The sequence below is a fragment of the Schistocerca nitens genome, chromosome 8 (genome assembly GCF_023898315.1).
Source record: "Schistocerca nitens isolate TAMUIC-IGC-003100 chromosome 8, iqSchNite1.1, whole genome shotgun sequence".
NCBI classification, from domain to species: Eukaryota; Metazoa; Arthropoda; class Insecta; order Orthoptera; family Acrididae; genus Schistocerca; species Schistocerca nitens.
Window position 1 is genome coordinate 532,254,218 of NC_064621.1, and position 21,228 is coordinate 532,275,445.

The 21,228-nt window shown below is 36.8% G+C and overlaps 1 protein-coding gene across 4 annotated transcripts in view; it reads right to left on the reverse strand.

The window, feature by feature from the left end:
• Positions 1 to 1,836: 1,836 nt before the first annotated feature.
• LOC126199344 (zinc transporter 1) overlaps positions 1,837 to 21,228 on the reverse strand; it is a 300,623-nt gene continuing 281,231 nt past the window's right edge. For all 4 annotated transcript variants that reach the window (XM_049936203.1, XM_049936200.1, XM_049936201.1 and 1 more), the window contains one exon: positions 1,837 to 5,821. In XM_049936203.1, the coding sequence (XP_049792160.1) occupies positions 5,600 to 5,821 (222 nt within the window). In that variant the 3' untranslated portion in view covers positions 1,837 to 5,599. The remainder of the gene's footprint in view (positions 5,822 to 21,228) is intronic.

A 21,228-nucleotide genomic window follows, 5' to 3' on the forward strand; every position in this document is an offset into this window, starting at 1 on the left:
GATCTTGAAACTTGTATATGTCAAAATCAATGTCAAAATTTTTGTAACAAAAAAATATAACATTTATTATTATTACAATAATAATTAAACATCTGACATAAGTAGTGAAGCATACAGATAATGTAAATGCATATACATATGATCTGTTTTTAAGGTCATCATTAACAGTAAACAATATTTATGTAATATTTTAACAAAAATACTACATTCAATTGAGTATAGGTGAGATCCTAACTTTGGTCTTGTCATCAAATGTTTTAACTTAATAAACAAAAAAACAACATAACCAGAATATTTTCTGCTTTTCACCATCTTTCAGCATCAGAAGTCTTGCTGCTATCCTTCCCTTGTCTAAGTAAGGCAATGAAGACGACAAGATTTTTTAAATGTCTGCCAGCTATGAATTTAAAAACCGAACTGCTGGAGATTCATCAGACTCATTTTATACATATCATCTTGCCTGCTCCCATCAATCATAACACAAACAAGAAATTTCTATTAAAAAATCTTATAACCAGATGCTACAAATGCAGTGAAGAAACAGTTCCACCCCACAAATGCGCAGTTATGCGTACTTCAACAGCAACATACATGAGAAACAACCAAGGTAATACCTAGAAGATAAGCATGGGAAATCTCAGTTTCCACTGCATTGTTTTTTCATTTTACCTTTTGTGAATGCAGTTCAGAAAGCTATTATTTCTCTGTGCAGTTCTCATTCACAGTTAACACAAATAATGCGAATGAAACCAAAAACATTGTTATGAAAATTATGTCAATATATGAGATACAGACAATCTGAAGATCTGAATCTGAGAAGCAAAAAATGGTAAAATCACAATGGTATATATGAGTGATAGAATTATTACGCAATTTTTGTGCAATAAAAGATGACTACTGAAACTATCAACACATCAAGACAGCAGAGTGTCACTTAACCAGTGCAGAACACCTACTTGTAAGTAATAACAAACATGTTACTGAAATATGGGGAAATGCAAGCCTCAATAGACCACATATTTTGAAGGCTGTAAAGGCAAGAAATATGAAGTATAAATCTATTTCTTTTAAATGCCCCTTTCACTCACAATTGATATGGCAAGAACCACAGAAGTTGGGGTACAAAGAGGTGGCAAGATGCAGAATGCCTCAACCTCTATTCTTTATGGATCACGTCCTATAAACTAAGTGTGGAGATAACTTGGGATGCAAGATGTGGAGATAACTAAGAGGCAACACACAAGTTCTACAAAGCCATATCAGATCACAATTGTTGAAAATAGTGTGACATGGATGTACTTGGGGGAAAAAGGCACCATAACAAAGAATTTTACACCAGTAAAATTCAGCAAAGAAGAAATTGAAAGGACAACAAGTTTCTAATCTATATGCATGCTGTGACAGAACACAGGTAAAATTTACATTTATTGGTGTTGTATTAAAAATTGCTTGTGAGGCTGACATAATAAACTAATTGGAAAACTGTTGTCCCATATTGCAAATCGTTAGGGTAACAGCGTAATGTGAACATTGAATTCTGTTTATCTGTTACATACACAGCACATCCACTGCTGCCATTTGAGTGAGTAGTTTTGTACTTGACAAAATTACATAGGTCAATTGGGTACACTAAGACGTAAGTTACTATGGAAGCATAATTAATTGTCCTTCATCTATACATACTCTGTTACATCAGTGAAATAATGGACAGCAAAAGACTACAACTTACTGAACAAAAAGCAAGAGAAATCTTAAGTTTACAGTGCACACACTGTTACACCAAGTACACCAGGAAATGTGTTATAACCTAATCAATGATTCACACATTCAAACAGAACATTTTGAAGTTTTTATTTCAAGTAATCTTTTCTGTTCTGGTCAGATCAGTAACATCTATTAAACATAAAATAAATACATTTCTTCTCTTGTCAGAATACGTAATGGAGAGATCACCACCAAGCATGACACTTTACTAACATAGAACTCAATTTAAAGTTCTTTGTCTTTCCGAGAAAAGTGGGAGCAAATGCGAAACAAGAAAAAATATTGTGACACACACAACCAACTACTTCTTCTTACTGGGACAAACCTGAACACTATTCTTAGGTGTGAAGCTCACAAGAAAAGTTTTATGACCTCACTGTTAACAAATATCATAATTTCACAGTACTCTAAAATACTTAATGTTCTGAAGTGCACATTATAAACATCAACAATTACTGAACATCCATCCCAACCTTATTGCAGAGGGATTTAATATCAGGATAAAAAAGTTTATTCAAAAATATCTTTATAAGACTACATGGACATCTGCAAGTAACTGAATTTTCAAACTGACCCACAGCATATTACATTATATGTAATAATAAATCACAGCCCAAGGTGTCTCAATGCAAACACTTGCATAGGTGTTCACAAAATTAACCACTTCTACATTTTAGATACAAATGTTACAATTTCTCCTTAGGATTTTCACATGCTAAATCCATTTACAGTGATGAAATTATTAACAATATCTTCTGTGTGAAGGCAAATAGAAAAAAAACTTAACAGCTTTGGAATATATGAATTTCTTAAAACACCAAATACAAACAGTTTGGAAGAGCAATGTATATATAGTTTTTGTATTGGTTTCTTCATTTGGTTAAGAAGGAAAAAGTTCCTGACAAACACTTAAATAAATTCTAGTGGAGTTTTAATAACCATGTCAACACATAAAGCCAAAGTAAGTCTACAAAACTGTGTGTATTTGTGTTCACAAACATTTAACAGAATGTTATTCAGTTTAAGACACAGATGATTGCAGTTATTCTTGAGCCAGAAATAACAGGGGCACATGTTAAACTGATTTCTCAAACTTCCACTTCATTGTTTAAGGTGCTGCATTCAGCACTACAACTTTCTCATTAAAGTGCAGCATTGAAGGAGTTTTTCAACTACACCAGGTATAGCAATCAGCACGTAGTAACTTATAAAATAATGTAAATTATAAAATTATAGCAATGTGAGATTGGCAACCTTAAACAACAGGAAGTTGCAGTATTTTCTGTCTTCCCACAAGTCTGTTAAAATAAATTTTAACAATGACAGCCATAAAAATGCCACTTTTAGCGCTACACTGACTTCATCTATGCCACACAAACAACATAAATCCCAACATTCAATGTACTTTTATGCCAACCATGCATTTATCTCAGTAAGTTCAATTTGGAAAGCCTTTACCATAAAAAATCCCACATTCTAATTTGCTTTTTCTCTCAAAATAGTAAATAGTCACATTTGCTACAATATTTACTTCCCAGTAATAAACATGTGTTTCAAACTTCACTGAAATCTTTATGACAACAGTACTACTGCAGTAATGCTGCTGTTCATTTCCTCCATTCCTTTGTCGCAAGAAAATCCTCCACCCCCTCCCAAACCCCTCTAAAAACACTAATTCCCAACAAACTCTCAGTAGCGTAGACAATGCAGTACATTCAAATATTTTTCTTACAATAATCAAGGCATGTAAGCAAAACTGTTCATATGTTCTTTCTCTACAGGACAGAGCATTGCATCTCCTATTTACAAGGATGTTAATGTCACTATAGTGAAGCAGTATGTGTTGAAAGTATTCCTTAATGCTGTTCTCTCTTTCTGAGTGTTTCACAATAAATCTGACACACTCCTTTGTTGGACAACATAAACTACACTGAAGTTACGTACAACATGATAAAGTTTTTCAAGATACTAACAGTTAAGCCAATGAGGAACAACAAAAGAATATAATAATAATTTTAAAAGTCTGTGTGAGTATTTAGCATCAAAAAGTTCTTATAGATGACTTTTTTTGGGCCTTATTGTGCTTGACATACAAGTACAATATGAGCAACAGAGATTTAGAAACTTTCAAAGCTTCTGGTTATTAGTGATAGAACATTAAATGCCGAACAGATGGCTTTAGCTCTGTCTTTCATTACTGTGCACATATTTGTTAACATCTAATGAAGACAACTGTAAGTGACTCACACTGCTCAAACAGAATTCTGTTTCACAGAGAACTGCCTAGCAGTGCTTCACTACTCATGATATGGTATGCCACAATATTTCAACAAAAACTCCTGATAGCCATTTCTGTCCTGAGACTTAAGGAGAGCATTATGACTACATGAATGCTTTTTCCCTACTTTTTCATATATTGTTACAACATTCATCTTCTCAAATTATTCCAGTAAAAACAAAAATCATATCATGACATTATCCACGTTCTGCATCATCATTTTATTTTTCCTTACTGATAACAGCTTTTTCACAAGTAAATATGCTACTGCATAAAACTGCTCTAGGAAGCCATAAGCAATCATTCAGGCCCTCTCTTTATTCCTTAAATTAGATGGAAAGAAAATAAGATGCTGTTCCACTGATAAATGATGGGAGTGAAACTGGCATGCAATATAAGAGAAACATTTGTATGGGATCTTTCACACAGGCAGCCTTGCTAAACAATGTTAAGAAGATTGTGGAGCTAATACTCAGCTTTATTATAAACAATCATTTTTGAATGCAAGTATCAAAGCGTGCTGTGAAATCCCTCATTTTTTTCCTATTTGACTCAACAGTATTTCCGCACCGTGCTTTCAAACTATATATGTGTACACACATTGTCACTTCAGCTACTTGGTAACTATGTTCTGACCGGAATAGCTACCAGTGAAAACAGAAATTAACTGCAAACTATATTATGTAGACAGCTTCTAAGTTTGTTTTTCCTGTGATTATGTAACAACAAAAATCAATTTTTTTTTACAAAAGCAGATCATCGTAATAGATTTTCCAAAGTGGAAATACTTTTCTGATTGTGTCATTATCTCTGGCAGCATTTTATTAGGCTATTTATAAAAGATCAACAACAGGAAAATCACGAGAAACGAACCATAATTCTTTTCATGCTAGCAACAGAAAAAAAATTCAGCCACTAATACTGTTCAGTGTTAAATATTCACACATTTCCACTACTTAAAAAACAAATTAGTTTGTGTTTTAACAGTTTTACTGCGGATCATTTTATCACTGGAATGGCAGTAAGTTAGTGATGTCTTGAGGATTTCCAAATGGTGCTCATCACACATTTTTTGCACACAAGATAGACCTCAGTAAGAAATATTCTGCATCACTGTGCGTGCTCATTGTCTTACAAGAACATTTCATGCATACTGTGTGTACATGTAAAGACATGAATGTGCTGGTGTACACACACACACACACACACACACACACACACACACACACACACACACACACAGATATATTACACAATGAGGCAATAAGCTTATATAAGCAGATTCTGTAACAGAGTACACTATTTGTGAGGCTGTACACAAAACCCAATTGCAAATACCAGATGTTCAGGCACTTTGAAAATGCTGGTGGGAGGAATGATGGCAACCTGATTAACCACACAGAAAGAAGGCAACTTACGAATACAAGGTGCTCTCTAACCTGCAGTTGCCTAGAAGTGAGCCAATGAACAGTAATAAATATGTCGAGTCGCAGGAAGCGCGTGTATCACTCTGGCTCCTGTAGCCCCCTCTCAGCAAGAGGGTGCCTGTGGCCACTGTCAGACACGAGACTCCTGGCCAGGCTGCACTCCAGTCAGGGGCACCACTGCAGCACCCTGAGGGGAAGGTGACGGCAGCCCGGGAGCTGTGATCGGTACGCCGCCCAGCAGCCTACCGCTCTCCATCTCGCTCAGCTCTTGCTGCCTCGCACCCAAACTAGCCGCACTACTGCGCTGCCGGCACAAGTAAGGCGTGTCACCCGGGGATGGCGTCTCTCGTCCCTGCACCGACAGTGGATCAGATGACACAACTTTACAGATTACAGTTGCCATTAACACGTGTTAACTGTTTTATTTGTGTGTGCTTCTGTAGTGGTATAAACATCCAACTGATGAACATTTCACAAAGAACGAGTCATGAAAAAAAGGGAATTTTTCCATTACATGTAAGATCTGTGATATACACTACTTTACAGAACAGGAATCACATATTTTACAAAATGAGGTGGTGGGCTCAGTACAAAATATACAGAACAGAATTTGTACACATAATCTGAATATAATGCTCTGGATATAGTGTGTTGCCACAACTCGAGAGAGAGAGAGAGAGAGAGAGAGAGAGGGGTGGGGGGCTTGTGGGGGAGGCACTGTGCATGCATGCGCATTGCGGAGGTGGGCAGGAGGGGGGGGGGCAAGGGAGTGCACATTTTCTGTTGTTGTAATAGTATGGACATTTTTGTTAAATTTGTCTGTTATGCACAAATTATGTAAGCTTCTTTTATGATATGAAATAAATGTATGCTGTTTCATATTTCAAACAGTTCAGGTCATTACTAATAACCATTTAGCCTTTGCTTTATAAGTGGATGCAGATGCACACTGTAGCACAAATCAGACCAACAACTTAATGCATTATATAAACAGCATGTAACTAGTATGTTAATATGCCTGTTATGCAAGCAAGTTTAAGCATGCACTTAAATCTGTGTGGAAAAATAAGCAGAAAATGTTGAAAAGACTTGACTTCTCTTCATCTACTTTACTAATTTACTCCAGTTATAATGAAAGATGTCAAATTATCTCCACATGCTGTGAGTTTAGCATGCAAAGAGATTGTACATTTCACTCATATTCTTCAAGACTACCTCTTTTGCATGCAAAGTCCGCCTCGCATGATCTGCAACCCACAGATGCTATTCTGTAATTAAAAAACATCTACATTTTACAGTTACTTTAAAAAAGCAAAAACAAAACCATCTGCAGTAGAACACCTAAGTTATGAATAGGTCATAATGAGACTAAGTGAAATAATTCTTTACCACATTCATATGAAGTGCAAAACATGCTCACAAAGAGGTAGTGGGCTCAGTACAAAATTGTTATATTTTTGTCATATTGTTATATTTTTGTCATATTGTTATATTTTTGTCATGTTCAACACTATCATTGCTAACACTTCCACGTACAATGAGACAAATGTGGCTGAAAAATTTACATGAATCAAGAGGACAAGAAAATGACTTTCTGAAAATGTACAAACAAATATGTACAATTACTTTCTCATAATAGCACAACTTAAAATCAGACTAAAATACAGTCTTTCAGTGCATGTGGCCTAAAATGGAAGCCTAAGCAAGGTAAAATTTGACACTAAAATTGAACCTTTTACTGCAGGTAAAACATGCAGTGAGTGTGAGATCATGCTTTGAAACAAGTGGGTACAACTGATTACTATGACCTAGTGGAATGCTCAGAAATGTTGACTTTGTGTGTTGCGTAAATAAATAGCTACTATGCACTAATGTGGTGAAGAGAGAAATGCTCCCACTGCAGCATGGGGCACAGCTGCTGGTCCAAGTTGGTGCCACACAAAATGGATGATGGTAAAAAAATGGAGCTCTGTAATAAAAAGTCAATTTATGTCACAGACAAGTAAGATGTTATTAGATCAGATTACACTATATGTATCTTTACTTTTCACATTAGAGCAACAAAGTTGTTATATTTTGTAAAATGATGACCCTATCAAGAGTGTAGTTGATGATGTGAATATATTCAGCAGACACTGCATCTGAATCGACACAGTACAAATACAATTTTCATATCTGATTGGTCACCTACATAAAACACAAAAAATACTGAAACAGCCCTTGTATTACTCAGAGACATTCCACAAATATCTGTGAATGACAGATACAGAAGAAGGTATTTGTGTAACCTGTGGACTGTCTTCTTATAATAATATGAAAGCCACTGAAACATGGATATAATGGTACCGATACTTGAAAGATGGTCCTCCATAAGACAGTCATGTTGAATAAAGTAATGCTATAAATGAAAACAGGTCAATGCACCTGTCTCATCACAGTTACCGAGTGGCAGTAGGTTACAACCAGATACTGGCCAATGCTAAAACTACACTGCTTTTTATTTTCTTTTACTAAATCACTGAAACATATATGAAATCATTAACCATTACGAAGCTTTTTGAAAGAAGAAGTCTAGTATGCTTTAGTGGACACACTCAAGAAGCACATCTATACTGGAAAGCTTAACAACAGGTTTTGCTGCATCTGCACATTCAATGTGCACTGGTATCCAGAAACCAAATTAATGCTGCTCCTCTTGTATTTGATGGAGAAGAAGGGCATCATACATAATACTGCCAGATGGAAATGTTTGTTCCACTGTGAGTACAATTTATAAAGCAAGCGCATAAGAGCAATTACATTTTCTAATATTACTTCTCCTGTACTTCTTAAAACAGGACAGGTTAGCTTATGAATGTTAAATCAATTTAATAAATGAAATATTTAAATGTTTAGTGTAAAATTACTGCAAAATGTTAGTAACCAGTAGCTTTGGTAGATGGGAGACAGGAAAATTTTGACATAAATTAACCTGACTTATTTAATGTGCTTTATCATGCTTTTTGCCACCTACCTTCATGATGTGACACATGGTGTGTCTGAAAAGTTTGGTGAATGGTGTCATATCTGAACAGCAACTTGGCGCACGTGCGCATGGGTATTCAGAGGCTTGAGGAGAACTGACATACAGCATGCACCGCATGTGACTGGCTGTGGAAATAGACTGTGGCCAGTTGAACGTAGTCAGTGTGAGAGGAAATGTCACAGCACAATGGAGCAACGTGTAAACATCAAGTTCTGCTACAAATTGTGGAAGACTGCAACAGAGACACATGGAATGTTGGTGCATCTGTACGGGAGGGAAGCCATGAGCAGAAAGTGTGTTTACAAATGGTTTAAATGCTTCCGTGAAGGGAAGGAAACTACTGAGGATGAGCCACGTTCAGGTAGGCTATCGATCAGCAGAACCCCAGAAAAGATCAAGAAAGTGCGCCAAATGCTGGCACGAGATCAGCAATTGATTCTCAGATTGACTGGAGAAATAGAGCATTAGCAAGGGCACACGGTGCACACTATCATCTGTGATGATTTGGGTAAGTGGAAGATTGGCTGCCAATGTTGTGTCCCACAAGCTCACAGACAAGCACAAAGCAAAACGGATGGAAACTGCAGGCGATTTCATTTGCATGTGTGACCAGGATCCACTGTTTCTGAACATCATCATGAGACCTGGTGCTACCAGTTCAATCCGGAATAAAAATGGCAATCGGTGTTCTTGAACACCCTCTGTACTCCCAATCTGGCTCCTGTGGACTTCTACCTATTTCCCTGTATGAAAGGTGAATGTTGTGCGGATGTGTATGCCATCAAAGACTGCACGACAGCCGTTCTGCGATCGATTTCACAGGAGGGCTTTGCTTAAAGTTTCCAGAAGCAGTATGAACATTGTCAAAAGTGTGTTGTAGTGGGTGGTGACCATTTTGAAGGGCAATAAAGAACATTTGTTTGTATCTTGTTTTGTTTGTTGTCTGATATCATTCACCGAACTTTTTAGGCACACTATGTATATGAGTTGTGAGGAGGGATGTCATCTTGTAATATCTCTTTATATTCCACTAATTATCCCTGCACAATTCTATGAGTGAATTATGTTTCCTACTCGACCATCTATATACTCGCAGAATCGATGCGCAAAGTAGTACAGTACTATTACTATTCCATGAGCTCATAATTACTCTTTGTAATATTCTCTCTGGTGTGTTGAGTGGACTTCTAGGATCTTCTCCGTGCTGAATAGCCGCACTGAATAATTGTAATTTTGCTATCGAGATTACTGGACGAAAGAGATCGAAAATATATTGTATGCTACTCAAGAAAATATATATTGAGCATTTACATCAAAGGTGTGCAAGGAATTTCATTATATATGTATTCTCTAATTGGAAATTTGCACGGAGGTGTCGTTTCGTTGGTAATCAGAAGGGAACTTACAATGAATTGGAAACGAACCTGCAATTATTAGAGCCATCAGCTCCATTATTTCATCAAATAATTAAACTCTGTCAAAGCAAACTTTCTGCTTGATCTGAGGTTTCCCAACTGACTAAGCAACACAAGAAAACCAAGACATTTTATTTACACAGGATTGCAGATCGCTTTGAATCATCGAGACTGTGGACAAGTAGAGTCATTGTCCGATTCTGATTAAACAAGTAAAGCTTAATTATAACTTTCTTGAGCGACTGTGATATGGCTGCTTATGAATGAGATCATTAATAAAATACTAATAACTAACTTTCCTCCTCACCAGCAACCAGTATAAACACAATATTAATTAAAATTATAATCTCTGTTGAGTATCCTTGTGCCCGTGCACAAATCGGAATGTTTTCTGGGTGCTCAGAACCTGCACAAAAATGGGTAAAAAAGTAATTTGGGGGAAAATTCAAAGCTGTCAATTATGCTAATGTTGATGTCGCATTTGTGCTTACCCATTCAAGCACGGTCTAGCATGTCTCAGTCCTCCAGAAATGACTGAAAAGCCCTCAGCACTACTCTCTCACAAAAAGGTCATGAAAGTTTTTGATCATCCCACCCAGTGGGCAACGGCCAGCAAAGTTTTACAGCACCTGATTCATGTCAACAGATATACAATCATTTAGTACCATTCTTTGTGAGGCAGCAAGTTTTACTTAACACTTTTTATTACACAATGCAGTAGCATTTACGATTACAATTTACTTTGTTTATTTCTTTATTGTAGTTTGTTTTTGTAATGCATAAATTCATTGTTCACCCAAAAAAGAAGAAAAATGATTTGGCTATGACATATGCAGATGTTGCTTCACATGGCTACAATCCAACTGCTGTACTGAATGAAACAAAGAAACCTGGTCATGGTGGTGGTGGTCTTTCTTTTCAAAAATTTGGGAAGACAAATACAAGTGGATGTCATACAATAAGAAGTGCAGTAAAGTGTTTTGTCTTGTATGTACAGAAATGAGTTCCTGTAGTGGGCCTTTTGTGAAGAAACCTAAACAATATGAAGAAATGATAAAAGCATTCACTTAAAGTAGGCTTTTCTTCTTGGAACAAAGTGTTAGAAAGGTTTGATTGTCATGAAAAGTCAAATCATCATATATCTTGCTGTAGTAAGAAACTGCAACTGATAAAGGTATGAATGTGCAGTGTTTAATGTCTACAAGCAAGGTGGGAGAAATGAAATCTCCAAGAGTAGCTCTGTAATGGATTGTTAGAGTTAGTTGCTGAAGGCAACTGATAACTGTTCTCTTGGCTTCAGTGTATAAATTACAGATTGCATTCACACAACGTAAGTGGGATGTGTACGCAGAGAAGCAAACACATTTCCAGGTATTTCCCAGTTAAAAATAAAAATACACATTTCCCAGGTGAAAATAAAATATCCCCCAGGGTGAAAATACTTAATACCTCTGTGAAAACCCAGTTTTTGCACGTTAATTGACAGTATACTTTCCCTCGAAGCTATAGAATCTGTCAATCCTTTGAATGGTAAAGGTTTTATACATAGGCATTGAACTTCTCAGTACTACAGAAAATAAAACCCAGCAAAAAAAAATGTGTTTTGGGAAGATCTTTGATGCACAAAAACATGTACACTGCATATTTTCATATTACAAAACTATAAATGCAAATTCCACCAAATACAGTACAACAGCTTCCAAAGCACTGAAATTGAGACTGTTATGTGCTTTTGTCAGCAGATCATAGTTCAGGACACATGATCTCGCCAGCCAGTGGGAGCAGACATTCAGAGTGCAGGACATGTGATGCAGTCGACTAATATCACCATTACGTAGCGCAAATACACAAATAGGAGAAGTTAATGTTTTAAATTACTATACATACAGCATAACTATAAGAAAAGCTAAGCTTCCACATACAGTATTGGTCTTTTTAGCATGTTAGCCTTTAAGATACATAAAACACAAAGGTGCCAGTAAAGTTTTAAATAATGGCATAAATGACTGGTGTTATGGACCCGAAATTTTTCTGTGAGACTGGACCTCAAAGGGTTAAGTTTTGAATGAGACACAAATGATTGTGATTTAAGCAATTCATCACACATTCTCACACATAACACAGTTCATCTTGCATAAAAGCAATTTTACTTTGAAAGTAGTGCTGCTCAGCCAACCATTCACAATATTTTCCCATGACCTGTTACAAACCAACAGTTGTGATGCCCTGCTCATCAAAAGCATTTTTTTGTTATGAAATATTTCATGGTCTTCATCCAAAAGCATTGCACACATTTTGCTGTTGGCAGACACTTGTGTGTGCACTGTGTTTTGTTGTAAATGTCACATTTTCTTTGCAATTAATGTTTTATTTTTGTGTGTCATTTACGTTTCACTGCTCCAACATTATTCACCAGTAACAGGCTGAAGTAAAATTCTTTGTTAGAGTATCAGTTCTTACCAGTCAACGTGACAAAAAATTAATTGAAGCCAAAACAATGAAAAAATTCCTGGAATTCTAAACAATTTCCACTTTTTTCCTGGATGTAATAATTCCCACATTTTTCCCAGTTGTCCCAAGGCATACACACCCTGATAAGAAATGAAGATTTTAATATGGCTAATAAAGTTTTACACAATTCAATAAAGTTTGAAAAATATTCCCAATACCATTTCATAATTGTGGATGAAACTAGCAACATATGTCAAAAAGGACACGTTTTGATGTGATTCTGATGTGTCAGTGGCGAAAATTTTCAAATTAGTGAATTACTTTTTGGTTTCTATAATAATGAATGCAGCTGAAGTATTTTTGACATTAATTTATGTTTTCACTTGTTTCTCTATAGATATCAAGTCATGCAGAGGTATTGCTACTGATGGAGTGGCAAATGTGGCTGGTGCTTTTTTAGGGTTGCAAGCAAAAGTCAGAAATTGAGCCACACATTCTGCATGTTCACTGTTTGACCAATTCTTTGAGCTTTGTGACCCAACAGGCTAAGCATAATGAGACCATAGTAGGAGACTATCTTCCAAATGTGAAAGAAATGACCAATTTTGTTCGCAGGTCCCCCATATGACTAACAATAGTTGAGTCTCTCCAAGATGCTAGCATTACTCATCCTATAGCTCTTCGGCCTTTTAGCTCTGTCAGGTCAAGCTGCAGAACAAGTTCACTGAAAAACTACCTTCCAAAATTACGAACAGTTAAGTTTCTTAAATTTTCTGTGCTGTTTTGAATTTATCTTCATCACTACACTTCTTATCAAAATTGTAGAGCCAGATGAAGTTTTGAAAGCTTTTCTGCAAAATTCCTCCCTAAAGCTCCAAAAATCCATGGACTATATTAATATTTATAGTGTATGAAATATTGTGACGCTATTTAGAACTGATGGAAGTTTAGATGAATTATTGAGCTCTTACTTGGAACTGAGCAAAAAAATTATATGTGCAAGAGCTAACAGTTCAGTAAGTTTGAAGATTTCTTGAAAACTTTATGACTGCGCTCTACCCAATGCTTTTACCAGTCCCTGTTGTTATTACCAGATAATTTATTTTGAAATTATAGAAATTGCCGTTCAGTGTTTCGAGGAGCGATTTTCTGCAGCTGCTATGATTTACTTCAAAGAAATAGCAACATTTTTTCTTTCCAAAACTAAATATTGCAATTATGTAGAAGAATTTTATATGGATGACTTACTCACAAATATTAAAAATGCCCAGAAATATTTTTTACATGTGTGTAAATCTAAAAATTATTTTATTGGACATTCAGAAGATTTAAAACACTTCTTTTCCTCAAATACGTAAGTTAGCGAATTGATTCCAGGGGTGATGAAATTGATAAAGATTACTTTAATTATACCAGTTTCTACATGTACAGCAGAACATTCATTCTGCATCCTTAGAAGACTAAAGACTTACCTGAGCAACGCCACGATGCAAGAGAAATTGAGCAGCAACACTATCGTGCATGTCCATAAATAAGATGTGAAAGCTGAGCTTGACACTGCGGAAAACATTTTCATCAAACCATCCGCTATTTGTAAGAACACATTCTTTATGAGTGAGAATTAGAAATTACAGACATCGTTGAAAATAAAATTATTCTATGTTGATGGTGGGTTACTTTTTGTGTTAATTATTAGTGTGGAAAACACTCCCCTCTGTAGTCAAGTTCGCTAAAGCCCGCATGTACGGTAGTGCTCGATTCAGAGATAAGCCACTTCAGCTCCTAGTGGTCGATCAATTTTTCACTGTCAGTGTTTCACCAGGAAGAGGAGGAGACATAGTGATGTACAGTTTCTGATCACCAGTCTTTCTGCCAATGTCCTGGGTTAAATTCCAGTGCCTCACGAAATGAAGTCATGTGACACTGCTGATGGTGATCCACCTGTTGGATGGGGATGTTATGCTTGGTGCCCCCTTTGGTGCTTTTTGGAAGAAGTATGCTATGTGCTGGCACGAAGTTTGACCCTCTCCCTTCTCCCATCAATCTCCAATGTGAACAAGACACTACACTCTCCATACACCCATTATACTGACTACACTTAACACACACACACTTCCACACACAGACGTCATACTTTATAAAGGGAAGGTGCCTGCAGGCATGGAGCATAATTCCAACTAGGTGGCTGAACCTTCTCTTAGGGAGTCTCCCAGCCACTCCTGTCATACGGCATTTTAATTAAGTGTGGAAAAATAATCTAATAAACAATAGTTTGCTTATCTTTATAAAGTACTGCTTATTCAAATATATCTGAAACTGTATTTCCAAGAGGCTTAGTTTTCAACATTTGTGAACTCTGATTCTGAGCACCGGCAGTGATTTTTCACAAGCTGGCACCCCTGGTTGTGAGCCAACTGAACATTGCACGACCAAACTTACATTCTGGTACCCCCCCCCCCTCCCCACCCACCTTGCAACTACATTGGCTAACACAATGTAGATAGGCAGATGTGTGTGAGCACGGCCCAGCACATTAAAGGATTTCATTCAAAAGCCAGCATAGTTTTAATTCTTTTTGGGTGCCTGTCGATGATTCAACGCATCTGGTATTCATGAGTGGAGTCGTTTACTCCTGTACTATTAATTTTATGCTCTGACATTCAGCTGTCACCTGAAGAGAGCACGAGAAGCCACATGCTTTTTTGTTTTTACTCTGTTACTGAGCCTGGTGCCATAAATTTTTCATTTCAATAGTATGATGTGTTATTGTTGGAGAGTTCTAATCACGAAATATCTTCCACTGAGTACCAGCCTACTTTCCTAGCTGATTTTCCAGAGTATGGGTGTACTTCTACAGGTCTCAGTCAATATACTGATGGGTTGCGATATGAGGATCTCAGTCAGTAAAACATCAGTGCTTACCACAGTCCTCGATCTGAACACTGCTTGAGGCCAGATCCCATACTTTACTTAAATGGAAACTAGTACTCTTACCTAGTACAACAAGACTGTCACACGTTCCTTTCTGATGCTGCCCCAGAGAGACGTTGAACTGCTATATTACAATGTTGTTGTCACAGTTTAAATTACACAATGTATTTAACACAATTGCAAAGAAGATGCCCATTCATCAATCTTACAGGAAAAAAAAATGTTCAAAGATAATAGTCAAATCAAAGATAACCCAGCAAAATCAGATTTTCAGAACACTATCATCCGCACATAAATTATGATGCCACCATGGGTAACATACCAAGCCAACGACTCATTTGACTATAATCTAAACAGATGAGATGAAAAAAAGTTCTACATTAGAGTAACAGCCGGACAAATAGGAGTTCACAGTCAAGTAAATCTTGTGATACAGCTTTGTTCAAAGTGCAAATAAAGGATCAGTCAAATAAGATTTCCAGATAGCAGAACCTAAGGAAGAAACAGAGACAGACGGACTATAAAGGGCAAAATGTTAAAGGTGCATATAAACTTGTGAGCAATATGCTAGCTAGTAGTAATGAGCCACTCAGGGCAGGATAGGGTGGAGGGAAAGAGGGTAAACTGTTACTTTGATCCACAAAAGATGTTCAGAATTTTCCAGTGGATGCTCATATCCCAAATTTTCTTGGCTGAGGACAAATACTTCAGCATCATCAATAATCTTACTCTGTGGGTGATAATGCTGAAAGAATGGCCAGCTGGGCTACAATCAACTCAGAAAAGGGATGCAGCTGTGCTCTGATGTGTTCTCATCCCTTCTAGCACTGCGAGTGCTACATTGCTCACAGCACTGGATCAGTATTTGTGTATAACCTATTGTGGAAGTGCACAGCATGAGGGGTTTTTCCAACAGTGGCTGCATTAATGACACTATGGGTGAGAGGTTAGCAACAGTGACTGGTTCTATTACCACTGCAACCAACACACTTTTTTTCTATTTTACTTTATTGCTCACAATGTTAAACAATTAACTGTAAAATTTAAATATATTTAAACAGTTCAGTTTACATACTACCCTTGTAAGTCAAAAGGCTATAGGCCACCAAATTGTGAAACATTGGTAAAATTTTGCACGAGCCACCACTGATATTAGAAATGAAAGTTATTGATGAATACCACAACAATTTCATTAATATTGATGCTTCTGATTACTCTGATTAGCATGTTTATCTTCAATTTTACTGTCTTAGTTTATATGCACATTAGTCTTCCACTAAGCTGTTTGCCACTGGCACTGTGACTTCCATTCTCGAATCCTTGTTCACAGTCATATATCCCACTTTTATATAAAAAGTGTCTACATACTGAACACTGACTGTGTTAAAGATTTGTTACAGTTTCACTCCCACTGACCATCAGAAATGAGTAACATCTTGTTGTTCCCCTGCCACCCATACTGAGCATGGCACAACCATGTATTACGCATTACTTTGCTCGTGCACACTACACTATTATCATAACACCTTTTATGGTTGGTTGTTTTATTTGGGGGAGGGGACCAAACAGCAAGGTCATCGATCCTATCGGATTAGGAAAGAGTCGTTCGTGCCCTTTCAAAGGGACCATCCCGGCATTTGCCTGAAGTAATTTAGGGAAATTACAAAAAACCTAAATCAGGATGTCCAGACATGGGTTTGAATCATCGTCCTCCCAAATGCAAGTCCAGTGTGCTAACCACTGTGCCACCTCGCTTGGTACCTTTTATGGTGTTTCGTTGAATAATAATTGTTGGTCATGCAATAAAGTATTTCAATGGTATACATCTCCATTAATGACTAACTCTTGTATGTAACTATTCGAACTATGTCTGTAACTTATCTTTTTTCAGGCTATTCATGGAAACTTCTTTTCTGAAATTTTGTAGTAATCCCTGATGGGGCAGTTAAAATCTTTCCCCAATATCTACATCTATTTACATCCACACAAACATTCTGCAAGAACAACTCAGCACAGTATTACATCTTAAAGTTTCTTGCATTTTTAACCATGTACAGACCACAGGAAAAATGAATGATTAATTGTCACTGTGTGCTGTTAATTCACATACTTTTGTCTTCAAGATAATCATAGGAGTAACACCTAGGTGATGAATGTGTGTCGATTCTTAACTTAAAACTGGTTCTCAAAATTTTGTTAAGAGGCTTTTGCAGGATGATTTGAGTCAATCTTCAAGTGTCTGCCAATTCAGATTTCTCAACATTTCCACGAAGCTTTCCTATTGAGTCGAGCAAACCTGTAACCACTGATGTTGTCCTCCTTTGTATACATTCAATACTTGCTGCTAGTCATATCTGGTATGGGTCCTACACACTTGAGCAATATTCTAAGATCATACACACAAATGATTAGTTAGTTGTCTCCTTTGTAGACTCTGTTGAAGTGAAGTTGCCATATGCCTCACTTAAGGATGAGCCTATGTCATTATTCCACTTCATATTCCTACAAATTTATACCCAGGTATTTGCACAAGTTGACTCACTGTAATTGTGTATCATTGATATTGGAGTATCAGGATACTACATCTGATGAAGAGCATTATTTTACAATGGCGTACATTTAAGGCAAGTTTCCAATCTCTGCATCACTTTGGAATGTTATTAAGATCTGATTGGATGTTTCTGCACCTTTTTTTAGGTGGAACTTCATTATAGATAACTTCAGAAAGTATGAAGTTGCTGTTAATATTGCTTGCTACGTCTATACAACATTAAACTTTCTGCTGATACAAATGTGTTGTCTGCATTCAATGCTGAGGATGGTTTTTATTATGGCTCTACTGCTCAGCAAGTGTTTGTGCTTGTGCTAAGTGATGGTGTCCCACCGATTTGAAATACTTATCGTCCGATTTCCTGAAAACTATTAGGTGAGAAAATTTTGTTTTTGCAGATCTTATCGCCTGATAGCTTCATTCGATAAAGAAATTAATTTCTTGTTGTTATACATCACGCTTATTCTGCTGCATCAAATTAAGTAAAACATTCCATGCAATTTTAAACAGTTTCCAGAGACAAAAATGCATTGCATAATCTTTGTATATGGTTGATTTTAGCTCATACATTGCAGTGAATGAAATGTAGATAGGTATTGAAATTTCATATAAAATTTCAAGCAGAACAATATTTCATTTCAGTCTCGAGTTATTGGCATATTCGGCAGACAGACATACACGAGGTGGCCATTTGTGCACTTCATGATTCATCATAGGTCATAAACAATTCAAGATATCGAAATGAGTTTTTTTTTTTTTTTTTTTGCAAATTATAACACACAATGAGGCAAATATGTTGTATGATAAATACTCAAAACATTTTTATTCACTAAGATATTGAAGTTAACTCACATCCATAGCAGTGAGAGGTTGGTGGCTCAGGACACATATACACCAGGGTGCATACACAGGCAAGACAAAAAAATTCCCGGTTAAAAATGCACTTTTTACCGGGTGAAAATACACTTTTCCATGGACAAATTTCACTTCTTTTCAGGTGAAAACACGCTTTTTCCCAGCTGAAAGAACACTTTTTCCATGTTAAGTAACACTATACATTCCCCTGGAGTTATAAAACATATCAATTCTTTGAATAGTCAAGGTTTTATTCACCAGAACAGAAGTTCCCTGACACATTAGCAAACAAAATCCACCAAAAAATAACACAGTTTTGCAAAGATCTTCGATGAGCGGTTTGTATTACAAAAGTGTAAATACAAATTCCACCAAATACAGCACGTCAGCTTCTGAAGCACTGACATCAAGATTCCAACACGCTTTTGTAAGCCAATTACAGCTCATGTCACGTGATCTCGCGAGCCAATGATAGCAAACATTCAGAACACAAGACAAGTGATGTAGTTAGGCAATAGCAACATCACTGTGAAGAAGTGCGAACGCATAAATAAGAAAAAAAGTTAATGGTTTAAAATAATGTACATACAGTATAACTACAAAAAAAAGCTAAGCTTTCACATGTGATGTTGGTCGTCAAAAAGTTTTTGCTGTTTTTATTCCGAGGATGTGGTTACGCAGGATCCTAAGAGCACACCTTAAATTGCAACAGCTGAATATTTATATGAGCATGATTATAAATTTCACTGCTGCGAACAGAACATTTTGTGGTTTCCCTGGCTGAATACATGTTCCGTCCAGCACGTACTTTTCCACAAAATAGAAAAGCCAATTACATATGAAATTGCTAAAGAACTCACTTAGCACTTTTTTTAAAGATAATTATACTTTTTCCATCGTTATTGCATAATTTGTAATCTGTGAAAGAATTAAGATAAATATAAGAACTAACCTTGAAATGTTCTCTTTTTTGTGTGTATGTGTTACCTTTCTGATACATCAAACACATAAGTGCCGGTAAAATTTAACAGCACAAATGATTGGTTTTTTCCTCGAAATTTTTCTAAGTGGCTGGTCCTCAGTGTTAAGTTTAAAAAGAGTCTAACATTGTGTGATTTAAGAATTTCTTAGTACATTGTCACAAGAAACATAATTCACTTTCCGTAAAAGGAAATTTAGTTTTAAGTACCACTTCTCAACCCAACAGTCGCAATATTTTCCCGTAACCTATTATAAATGTGAACAGTTGTGACGTCATGCTGATCGAAGGCAGTTTGTTGTATTGTATAGTCTTCATCACACTCATCAAAAGTAATTTGTTGTTATGAATTACTGCACAGTCTTTGACAAATGTTGCTGTTGGCAGACACTTATGTGTGCACTGTTTTGTTGATGTAAACGGCACATTTTCTATGAAACTGGCATTTTTTATTGATGTTATTATCTGATTTATGTTTTACTGCTGCAGTATTATTCTGAAGAAACGAGCTAAAGTAAAATTCTTCGTTAGAATATCAGTTATTATCAGTGAAAATTACAAAAATTTAACTGAAAACTAAAACAAGGAAAAATTTCCGGAATTCTAAAAAATTCCTGCGTTTTTCCCATATTTCTCCTGGATGAAAACATTCCTGGGTTCTTCCCAGATTTCCCGGAGTGTATACACTGGTTCCCAAACCACTATTCCCCGCCCTTTGTCTAAGTCATGATATCATCATACAAACTGTCAATAAATGTCCACATGATCATGTTCCACACAGAAGGTGGCATTCCGATCAATGGACAACAATGCCAGCAATGACGTCAGGGCACCCATCAAACGGGGTAGTGTTTGTCGGGCAGTCCCACATCCATAATTGCTGTGTACACAGATGATGTCACAGATGGTGCAGAATGGCACAGAGGAGACGCCTGCCAGACACTCTGCGGTGGAGAGACATAGGAGGAATAGAAGCAGGACAAGCACAAACTCATGTGGCCCAATAGCTTAAAGTGAATCGTTCTGTTGTTTCTCAGATGTGGTGATAGCTTAGAGAGAGACAAACTGTATCCCAAAGACCATGGCAGGGCCGACTATGTGTAACATCTGAAAGAGGAGAGACTATTTGGCTGTAAGGCCACAGTGGTATTGCCTTAGCACTGCATAGCAACTGGCATTTGACCTCGCAGCATCCATTGGACGTGTTGTATAGAGGCAAATGGTGTAAAGAATGCTTCGGAGGAGTGGCCTTTATTGTTTCTGACTTGCTGCATGTACACCTCTGACACGCCTTCACAGAAGGAAGAATCTAAGAGTGGAGTCATCAACATTCCACCCGGATGATTGAGCAGTGGGCCAATGTTCTTTTCACAGATGAGTCAGGAATTGGTCTGGAGAGTAAGTCTCGATGGATTCACCTCTGGAGGGAATGTGGAACATGACTTTGGAACCCAAATAATGTGGAAAGAGACCATATCAAGGAGGATCCACAATGGTGTGGCAGGGATTATGTTCACCACTCTAACAGCTCTTCATGAAATTGTACGGGTGA